The sequence below is a fragment of the Salmo trutta genome, chromosome 36 (assembly GCF_901001165.1).
Source record: "Salmo trutta chromosome 36, fSalTru1.1, whole genome shotgun sequence".
NCBI lineage: Eukaryota > Metazoa > Chordata > Actinopteri > Salmoniformes > Salmonidae > Salmo > Salmo trutta.
The window spans coordinates 7,295,094-7,306,846 of record NC_042992.1 but is presented as its reverse complement, the minus strand read 5'-3'; the positions used below and the strand labels follow the sequence as shown (position 1 = coordinate 7,306,846).

Genomic DNA, 11,753 nt, shown 5'->3' with positions numbered 1-11,753 from the left:
CACAGCAAGAACTGGCAAATCTGGTGCAGTCCATGAGGAGGAGATGCACTGCAGTACTTATTGCAGCTGGTGGCCACATCAGATACTGACTGTTACTTTTGATTTGATTGTTGAATCTTGTTATATTCATACAAATATTTACACATGTTACGTTTGCTGGAAATAAACGCAGTTGACAGTGAGAGGACGTTTCTTTTTTTGCTGAGTTTAGGTATAGTGTCCGTCCAGTAGAATGCTTGTTTGTATGAAGGTAAGACGGCATGTTTAGGTCTACTCACTTTGTACCCAGGCCTGCCATAAGGTTGCCATAAGGTTGCCATAATGTTTCCCCCATTGCTGACTGTATTCTTCAACAGCGGCCCAGTTGAGAAAGGTTCCCCCCAAAAAGGCGGACGGAGAGATCAAGCCCTACTCGCTAACGGAGAGAGAAGGTGAGCCACCTATGGACAGAACACATACAGGCTAAACCATAATGGGCCAGTTTCTTAGACCCAGATTAAGGCTAGTCCTGGATTAAAATGCATTTAATGGAGATTCTTCTTATTCCAGGACTAGGCTTAACCTGTGTCCAGGAAACCAGGAAAAACCAGGAAACCAGCCCATGTACACTACATAGTAAACTGTAGCTGGACCATACACTACATGACCAAAAGTATGTGGACACCTGCTCGTCAAACATCTCATTCTAAAATCATGAGCATTAATATGCTATAATAGCCTCCACTCTTCTGGGAAGGCTTTCCACTGCCAGATGGTGAAGTGTGATTCATCACTCCAGAGAACGCATTTCCACTACTCCAGAGTCCAATGGCTGCGAACTTTACCACTCCAGCTGACGCCTTGGCATTGCGCATGGTGATCTTATGCTTGTGTGCGGCTGCTCGGCCATGGAAACCCATTTCATGAAGCTCCCGACGAACAGTTCTTGTTCTGACGTTGCTTCCAGAGGCAGTTTGGAATTCGGTAGTGAGTGTTACAACTGAGGACAGATGATTTTTATGCACTACGCCACGTTGACGGTCACTGAGCTCTTCAGTAAGGCCATTCTACTGCCATTGTTTCCGTATAGAGATTGCATTTACATTTACATTTACGTCATTTAGCAGACGCTCTTATCCAGAGCGACTTACAGTAGTGAATGCATACATTTCATACAATTTCATACATTTTTTTTTTTTTTTTCTCTGTGCTGGCCCCCCGTGGGAATCGAACCCACAACCCTGGTGTTGCAAACACCATGCTCTACCAACTGAGCTACAGGGAAGGCTGTGTGCTCGATTTTTATACACCTGTCAGCAACGGGTGTGGCTGAAATAGCCACTAATTTGAAGGGGTGTCCACATACTTTTGTATATATATTGTAGCAGCGTTACATAATTTATGTTGTACTAAAATACACAGTCATGACATCGTATGACAGCCCGATGAAGACACATAGTATTTTCTCTGGAGTAAACATCATTACTTGTAGATATTTCCCAGTTCATTGCACCCATTGTAAACACAGTGCTGTAGGGCGGTTGGCATCTGTGTGGCATCTATTCTGCCTGGTTAGGTCAGTTTAGTTTGAAAGACACTGAGCCATTCACCAGGGTAAGCATTGATAACAGCTTTGGATGTGCCGCTGACAGTCATGGTAGAATGTACTGTAGGACCTCTCTGTCCAGTCACGTTTCATAGTGTCTCTGTGCAGTTGATTGGTTTGTCTTCTGGCCTCAGTGAAATGTCAACATAGTTGGATAGAGTTTATATAACCATTGTTTATGAATGGAGCTGTGAGATTCACGAAGCCTTAATCAAATCTTGCTTTAGATAGCCCTGTTTATGAATGTCTGTCAGAGACACTTGTCAGCCTAGTGATGATGCACTGTACTGAGATCAGTTTGTGTTAGATCCTGAATAATGTAGTAGCAGAGGTGCTCTGTTTGACAGTCATCACTGTGTCTCCCCCTCTCTCTCGTGGTATTGTCTCCCCCTCTCTCTCGTGGTATTGTCTCCCCCTATCTCTCGTGGTATTGTCTCCCCCTCTCTCTCATGGTATTGTCTCCCCCTCTCTCTCATGGTATTGTCTCCCCCTCTCTCTGTGTATTGTCTCCCCCTCTCTCTGTGTATTGTCTCCCCCTCTCTCTCATGGTATTGTCTCCCCCTCTCTCTCGTGGTATTGTCTCCCCCTCTCTCTCGTGGTATTGTCTCCCCCTCTCTCTCGTGGTATTGTCTCCCCCTCTCTCTCGTGGTATTGTCTCCCCCTCTCTCTCGTGGTATTGTCTCCCCCTCTCTCTGTGTATTGTCTCCCCCTCTCTCTCATGGTATTGTCTCCCCCTCTCTCTCATGGTATTGTCTCCCCCTCTCTCTCATGGTATTGTCTCCCCCTCTCTCTCGTGGTATTGTCTCCCCCTCTCTCTCGTGGTATTGTCTCCCCCTCTCTCGTGGTATTGTCTCACCCTCTCTCTCGTGGTATTGTCTCACCCTCTCTCTCATGGTATTGTCTCCCCCTCTCTCTCATGGTATTGTCTCCCCCTCTCTCTCATGGTATTGTCTCCCCCTCTCTCTCATGGTATTGTCTCCCCCTCTCTCATGGTATTGTCTCCCCCTCTCTCATGGTATTGTCTCCCCCTCTCTCTCATGGTATTGTCTCCCCCTCTCTCTCATGGTATTGTCTCCCCCTCTCCCTCTCTGTGTATTGTCTCCCCCTCTCCCTCTCTGTGTATTGTCTCCCCCTCTCCCTCTCTGTGTATTGTCTCCCCCCCTCTCTCATGGTATTGTCTCCCCCTCTCTCATGGTATTGTCTCCCCCTCTCTCATGGTATTGTCTCCCCCTCTCTCTCATGGTATTGTCTCCCCCTCTCTCTCATGGTATTGTCTCCCCCTCTCCCTCTCTGTGTATTGTCTCCCCCTCTCTCTCGTGGTATTGTCTCCCCCTCTCTCTCGTGGTATTGTCTCCCCCTCTCTCTCGTGGTATTGTCTCCCCCTCTCTCTCATGGTATTGTCTCCCCCTCTCTCTCATGGTATTGTCTCCCCCTCTCTCTCATGGTATTGTCTCCCCCTCTCTCTCATGGTATTGTCTCCCCCTCTCTCTGTGTATTGTCTCCCCCTCCCTCTCATGGTATTGTCTCCCCCTCCCTCTCATGGTATTGTCTCCCCCTCCCTCTCATGGTATTGTCTCCCCCTCTCTCTCATGGTATTGTCTCCCCCTCTCCCTCTTGGTATTGTCTACAGCTGTGCGAGAGGAGCAGAAGGCTCTTCCCTGGCCTTTGTGTCGCCACGCGGCTCCTCCCCTCTCTCCCCCATTGTCGGTATCCTCCCCGTGCTCCCCAAGCAGGGGCCGCCAGCGTCCCGATCCGGCCCTGGCCCCGGCACTTGCCCCTGGGGGCAACAGGGGCCCGAACCCTCACCCCCCACTCATCAACAGCCTCAACTGCAGGGCAAAGCGCACCAGGTATGGTATTCTGAGAATAGGTCCCGAAATGTCCTGCTTTCCCAGGAATCTCGGTTGGAGTGATTCCTGATTCACCGGAATCAGGAGGGAATAAGCAGAGGGAATCTTCCGACCTGGGAATTCTGGGAACGTTGCGTTATCATTTGCAACCCTACTTTTACTACTTCACTGAAAACTCTATGTAACTTAACCCAGGATTGTGTGAGAGGTGTTACAGCAGTATATCTGAGTGGCAGTGTGTGTTCTATGCTGAGGGCCTGTCTGTGTCTCTGCCAGGGTTGGAAGGCTTGGCAGCGGACACAGCATTCCTCTCATTAAGAGTATTGTTCCATGTAAAAGAGCCAGCCTCAGGGCACTGTGGGTCCATCCCAAATGGCAGACTATTCCCTTTCTGCTATATAGGGAATAGTGTGTCATTTGGGACAGGCACCCTGGGTAAAGTACCTTCTCTCTGATTCCAAGCCTCCTGCGTTCTCTCTCCTATCTAATTGTCCTGCGTGACCAGCTCTGCTCTCTCTGTGGCCTGTCTTTCTAAACACTGTTTCTCTCTCTGTCTTTCTTTCTCTTGTTCTCTCGTTTGTGTACACCACTCCCTTTTATTTCATTTGTACACTCTCGCAAATTCAATCATCTAATCCTTCTCCTTCCTCACATCCCCCTCTCTCTGGCTCTGCCTCCTCCCCATCCTTAACATGAGGACAGTTCCCTTAACCGATCACAGCTCAGCTTCCATTGACCACCTTTCGACTCTTCCCACCACAGTTTGCTCCTTTTTAAAGGAAGGACTGTGGTTTTTAGTCTGTTAGCTAGCCTATGGCTTGCATCCCAATTCTCCACCCTTCTCTTGAAGTGTGTACTTGCACACTTCCCGTCAATGGTGGACCCCCCCCCCCCCCCGATGTTTACACCATTGTTAAATTTATGACGGGAAGTGTGCAAGTACACACTTAGTCAGAAGGGTGGACGATCAGGATGCAACCTACCGATCTGTCTGTCCTGGCCAGGGAGTTTAGTATTATTTCAATGATTTAATTTACTACGAAACAGAAGGGATATGACTCCCTTCTGTCTGTTAGAACTTGTTCAACCTTTCCTAGTTGTGCTGGTCGTCCCGTTGAGAGAGTTATGATGCTGCCTGTAACTTTTTGCCTGCCGTTTTCTAGAAGAAGCTATTAAAACTATCTCCCAACAAAATTAGAAAAGTGAGATTGCTTTCTGTTCACCTGATCCGCCATTTTAGAGCTTGTATTTCACTAATAGTTTGACCTTTAACCTACAATACTCTCATTAACAGTGTACGAGGCCACTAAAATAACATGAACACTTTTGTAGTCATATTCATTATACAGCAGCTAACGTGTTTATTTATTCATTACAGGTTTTCTCACAATAGGCATTTTTTTTTATATAAAACTTGACTTTTCACATTGTCATGAAAACATGTGGCCAATAAGAAACATTACCGAGAATTTGATATTGTCCAGAACATGTTTTTCTATCAGACACTACTAGTTCCCCTATATACACTATACTCCTCCTCCAGGACACTACTAGTTCCCCTATATACACTATACTCCTCCTCCAGGACACTACTAGTTCCCCTATATACACTATACTCCTCCTCCAGGACACTACTAGTTCCCCTATATACACTATACTCCTCCAGGACACTACTAGTTCCCCTATATACACTATACTCCTCCTCCAGGACACTACTAGTTCCCCTATATACACTATACTCCTCCAGGACACTACTAGTTACCCTATATACACTATACTCCTCCTCCAGGACACTACTAGTTCCCCTATATACACTATACTCCTCCTCCAGGACACTACTAGTTACCCTATATACACTATACTCCTCCTCCAGGACACTACTAGTTCCCCTATATACACTATACTCCTCCTCCAGGACACTACTAGTTCCCCTATATACACTATACTCCTCCTCCAGGACACTACTAGTTCCCCTATATACGCTATACTCCTCCTCCAGGACACTACTAGTTCCCCTATATACGCTATACTCCTCCTCCAGGACACTACTAGTTCCCCTATATACGCTCTACTCCTCCAGGACACTACTAGTTCCCCTATATACACTATACTCCTCCAGGACACTACTAGTTCCCCTATATACACTATACTCCTCCTCCAGGACACTACTAGTTCCCCTATATACACTATACTCCTCCAGGACACTACTAGTTACCCTATATACACTATACTCCTCCTCCAGGACACTACTAGTTACCCTATATACACTATACTCCTCCTCCAGGACACTACTAGTTCCCCTATATACACTATACTCCTCCTCCAGGACACTACTAGTTCCCCTATATACACTATACTCCTCCTCCAGGACACTACTAGTTCCCCTATATACACTATACTCCTCCTCCAGGACACTACTAGTTCCCCTATATACACTATACTCCTCCTCCAGGACACTACTAGTTCCCCTATATACACTATACTCCTCCTCCAGGACACTACTAGTTCCCCTATATACACTATACTCCTCCTCCAGGACACTACTAGTTCCCCTATATACGCTATACTCCTCCTCCAGGACACTACTAGTTCCCCTATATACGCTATACTCCTCCTCCAGGACACTACTAGTTCCCCTATATACGCTATACTCCTCCTCCAGGACACTACTAGTTCCCCTATATACGCTATACTCCTCCTCCAGGACACTACTAGTTCCCCTATATACGCTATACTCCTCCTCCAGGACACTACTAGTTCCCCTATATACGCTATACTCCTCCTCCAGGACACTACTAGTTCCCCTATATACGCTATACTCCTCCTCCAGGACACTACTAGTTCCCCTATATACGCTATACTCCTCCTCCAGGACACTACTAGTTCCCCTGTATACGCTATACTCCTCCTCCAGGACACTACTAGTTCCCCTGTATACGCTATACTCCTCCTCCAGGACACTACTAGTTCCCCTATATACACTATACTCCTCCTCCAGGACACTACTAGTTCCCCTATATACACTATACTCCTCCTCCAGGACACTACTAGTTCCCCTATATACACTATACTCCTCCTCCAGGACACTACTAGTTCCCCTATATAAACTATACTCCTCCTCCAGGACACTACTAGTTCCCCTATATACACTATACTCCTCCTCCAGGACACTACTAGTTCCCCTATATACACTATACTCCTCTTCCAGGACACTACTAGTTCCCCTATATACACTATACTCCTCCTCCAGGACACTACTAGTTCCCCTATATACACTATACACTATACTCCTCCTCCAGGACACTACTAGTTACCCTATATACACTATACTCCTCCTCCAGGACACTACTAGTTCCCCTATATACACTATACTCCTCCTCCAGGACACTACTAGTTACCCTATATACACTATACTCCTCCAGGACACTACTAGTTCCCCTATATACGCTATACTCCTCCTCCAGGACACTACTAGTTCCCCTATATACACTATACTCCTCCAGGACACTACTAGTTCCCCTATATACACTATACTCCTCCTCCAGGACACTACTAGTTCCCCTATATACACTATACTCCTCCTCCAGGACACTACTAGTTCCCCTATATACACTATACTCCTCCTCCAGGACACTACTAGTTCCCCTATATACACTATACTCCTCCAGGACACTACTAGTTCCCCTATATACACTATACTCCTCCTCCAGGACACTACTAGTTACCCTATATACACTATACTCCTCCTCCAGGACACTACTAGTTCCCCTATATACACTATACTCCTCCTCGCGGACACTACTAGTTCCCCTATATACACTATACTCCTCCTCCAGGACACTACTAGTTCCCCTATATACACTATACTCCTCCTCCAGGACACTACTAGTTCCCCTATATACACTATACTCCTCCTCCAGGACACTACTAGTTCCCCTATATACACTATACTCCTCCTCCAGGACACTACTAGTTCCCCTATATACACTATACTCCTCCTCCAGGACACTACTAGTTCCCCTATATACACTATACTCCTCCTCCAGGACACTACTAGTTCCCCTATATACACTATACTCCTCCTCCAGGACACTACTAGTTCCCCTATATACACTATACTCCTCCTCCAGGACACTACTAGTTCCCCTATATACACTATACTCCTCCTCCAGGACACTACTAGTTCCCCTGTATACACTATACTCCTCCTCCAGGACACCACTAGTTCCCCTATATACACTATACTCCTCCTCCAGGACACTACTAGTTCCCCTATATACACTATACTCCTCCTCCAGGACACTACTAGTTCCCCTATATACACTATACTCCTCCTCCAGGACACTACTAGTTCCCCTGTATACACTATACTCCTCCTCCAGGACACTACTAGTTCCCCTGTATACACTATACTCCTCCTCCAGGACACTACTAGTTCCCCTATATACACTATACTCCTCCTCCAGGACACTACTAGTTCCCCTATATACACTATACTCCTCCTCCAGGACACTACTAGTTACCCTATATACACTATACTCCTCCTCCAGGACACTACTAGTTACCCTATATACACTATACTCCTCCTCCAGGACACTACTAGTTCCCCTATATATACATTTACGTCATTTTACAGACGCTCTTATCCAGAGCGACTTACAGTAGTGAATGCATACATTTTCATTTCATGCATTTATTATTATATTTTTTTTGTACTGGCCCCCCGTGGGAATCGAACCCACAACCCTGGCGTTGCACACACCATGCTTGCGTTGCAAACACCATGCTCTACCAACTGAACCACAGGACTATAAGCATCTATTTTGGCATCACATGGTTATTGACCTTTTGTTATTGTTTGTATGATTTGTCAAGCATTCACTTATACCTTTGTTTTGCTAATTATGTTTTCATTTTGTGTTTTTCTTATGTTGAATTCTGTTGCTTTTTCCTTTCAAACACAATTCTTCTCTTTGTCTTTTTCCTTGGCCCTATACTACCCTGTTTCTGTCTCACTCCCTACCTCATTTCTCACACATCATTCTCTGTGCCCTGTTTTCTCCTGTCCCCTTGTCTTTTTTTTACATTCCCTTGCTCTTCCTATCCTCTCTACCTTCCCTGCTCCATCGCCGTGGTAGCCAACAGGGCCTGGTTGCCAGGGACAACCTCTACAGCCGCCACGTCAACACCCGGGGCTTTGGGCTGTTGTTGGAGCCAAAGCCGAACACCTTCAAACTGCCAGGTAACCAGATTTGATTGGCTACGGGACATGTGTAGTACACCGTAATAACACGCCCAAAAGGCACCCTATTCCCGATATAGCGCACTACTTTTGACTAGGGACCCTGGTTAAAAGTAGTGCACTACATAGGAAATAGGGTGCCATTTGGGACAAACTACATTACCCAGCATGCCCATGGATGTACTGTGTGGTCCATTCTGACCTCTGACCTGTTAGTGCTGTGTTTCTCCTCAGGTTTGAGACCAGTGTTGAGAGACAGAGAGACTGACATAGGAGGACAGAGAGAGCCACTGGGACACAGAGACAGGTTTGACATCCAAGGAGTCCTAACTCACCCTCACATAGAAACACTCTTAGAAGGTTGTACATCTCACAGACTGTACATCATAAATGTATGAAGTGGATTGGAAAGGCATTGAATAGTGGCCGGATACAAATGAAAGCATGACATATAAACCTGAATTACAGAAGACCTGTTTTTGACAATGACCTTTTCTTTGTTCTCCCTCTCCGGCACACAAATGATTTATCTTCTTTCTTTACTTCTCTCCGTTTCTCTATCACTCATCGCCTCCATCATGCCTCTTCTTCTTCTCTCTTCATCCCTCCGTCTCAACCTGTCCAGGTCCCTGCCTGTATACAGTGAGCTCCAAAAGTATTGGGACAATGACACATTTGTTGTTTTGGCTCTGTACTCCAGCACTTTGATTTGAAATGATATAATGACTATGAGGTTAAGGTGTAGAGTGTCAGCTTCAATTTTATAGTATTTTCATCCATATCGGGTGAAATGTTTAGAAATTACAGCACTTTTTGAACAAAGTCCCCCCCCAATTTTAGGGGACCGAAAGTATTGGGACAAATTCAGTTGTGTATTAATGTACAAAGTCGGTGTCCCAATAATTTTGGACCTCACCCTGTCTCTCCCACCTCTGCCCCTATCCAGGAAAGAGCCGCTCCTATCCAGGAAGGAGCCGCTCCGAGCCCAGACCACCATGACGACCACCAGAGAACCAGACAGACAGGCTGAGACGGAGACCAGGCTGCTGGAGAAGGGGCTCCGGATGGGGGTAGGGGGAGAGCCCTGGCCAGGGAGGGGTGGAGGAGAAGGAGGTGGGCCTCTGGAGGTGGCTGAGAAGGGACCATCGGAGGCTGAGAGGGACAGAGGTAGAGGAGGAAGGTCCTGGGGAGTAGGGCCCCTGGAGGTGGTTGAGAAGGGACCATCGGAGCCGGTGAGGGACATGGGGACAGGAGGGTGGTCGTGGACGCTGGGAGAGAGCTGCTGTAACACAACCCAGTGGGTCAGGCAGGAGTATAGAAACACCAGACCCTGGTGACGCAACATGGACAGACGGACAAACAGACTGATGATTAGGGATCAAGAGAAACGGGGGGAGTGGGGAGAAAAGAGATAAGAGAAGAAAGCCACATATGGATACAGATGAAGAGAATAGAGCGATAAAAGAGAAGAAAGCCAATCCTCCTCCACTTCCCTTCATCCCTCTTTCCTGATCACTAATTAGTGGTTGTACGTTTATAACAAGACAGAATGAGTGAGGGGTTTGGTTGGTACGCAACAATAGTCAGCCAGATTTCTCTGATCACTGAGTGTTGTATCTGTCCCAAATGGCGCACCGTTCCCTATTTAGTGCACTACTTTCTACCAGAGCCCAGGTCATCATAGGGTGCCATTTGGGATGTACATAGACAGTGTGAGAGTGTAACATGATGGGTTACAGCACAATGATCAGAATCTCCCAAGGCAATGGAGCCATGCTTGAAATTCCATTAGACTTGAGTTTACCAGACATATTTTATGCCACTTTAATTCATTTCGTTGTAACTATTTCATTCAATGTATTTTTTTCTTTTAATCTGAAGAGAAAGTATTATGCTATGAATGTCAATGTTTTTTTTTTCTAGAAATAAATTGGCTACACAGACGGATCACAGAAACTGACTTGTCCCTAATGTTGATGGAATAGCATTATGAGTTAGCCTTGTGTTATGTATTATAAATCAGAATCAATGAAATGTTCAATCAAATCCACTGCACAAGAGTCTGTTGAACCAGCTGCAGCGCTCTCTACTGACTGGGTCCAGTACTACCACTAAACCTCAGACGTGTCAGTACAAAACAGGGTGGTGTTCATTAGGCACAAAATGGAAGAACATTTTGAAAAACAGGGAGGAACTACTTGGATTTATCCAATAAGAAATGGCAATTTTGGTTTTCTGTTTGAAAACATTTTTGCTACAGTGTGCTCTAATGACCACAACCCTGTTTCGGTTATTTCCTCCCTACAGACAAACAGATTTCTATCATCACCAAGACATTGTTGCTCTGATGACATGTTAAACATGGAACTAGTCAGTACCCCGGTTAAGACAGGAACTCCTTGGGGATCTTTCATTTCTTCATCACTCCTAAATTACCAAATTGGAATGGCATGGCCCAATTAAAGTTCCCTTTCCTCGGGTTTGGAATGGCATGGCCCAATTAAAGTTCCCTTTCCCCGGGTTTGGAATGGCATGGCCCAATTAAAGTTCCCTTTCCCCGGCTTTGGAATTGTACGGCCCAATTAAAGTTCCCTTTCCTTGGGTTTGGAATGGCATGGCCCAATTAAAGTTCCCTTTCCTTGGATTTGGAATGGCATGGCCCAATTAAAGTTCCCTTTCCTTGGGTTTGGAATTGCACGGCCCAATTAAAGTTCCCTTTCCCCGGGTTTGGAATGGCACGGCCCAATTAAAGTTCCCTTTCCCCGGCTTTGGAATTGTACGGCCCAATTAAAGTTCCCTTTCCTTGGGTTTGGAATGGCATGGCCCAATTAAAGTTCCCTTTCCTTGGGTTTGGAATTGCACGGCCCAATTAAAGTTCCCTTTCCCCGGCTTTGGAATTGCACGGCCCAATTAAAGTTCCCTTTCCTTGGGTTTGGAATTGCACGGCCCAATTAAAGTTCCCTTTCCTTGGGTTTGGAATGGCATGGCCCAATTAAAGTTCCCTTTCCTTGGGTTTGGAATTGCACGGCCCAATTAAAGTTCCCTTTCCTCGGGTTTGGAAGTAGTTCACTAGGTT

General features: G+C 46.1%; 1 protein-coding gene across 5 annotated transcripts in view; it reads left to right on the top strand.

The window, feature by feature from the left end:
• Positions 1 to 10,629, top strand: part of LOC115175310 (alpha-tubulin N-acetyltransferase 1) — a 43,928-nt gene extending 33,299 nt beyond the window's left edge. For 2 of the 5 annotated variants that reach the window (XM_029734483.1, XM_029734484.1), the window contains 3 exons: positions 357 to 431; positions 3,216 to 3,435; positions 4,138 to 4,321. In XM_029734483.1, coding sequence (XP_029590343.1) covers positions 357 to 431; positions 3,216 to 3,435; positions 4,138 to 4,146 — 304 coding nt within the window. In that variant the 3' untranslated portion in view covers positions 4,147 to 4,321. Of the gene's footprint in view, positions 1 to 356; positions 432 to 3,215; positions 3,436 to 4,137; positions 4,322 to 8,573; positions 8,678 to 8,911; positions 9,038 to 9,623 lie in introns of those variants that run through there. The other 3 variants (XM_029734480.1, XM_029734482.1, XM_029734481.1) reach the window with 3 other exon arrangements.
• The last annotated feature ends 1,124 nt before the right edge of the window (positions 10,630 to 11,753 follow it).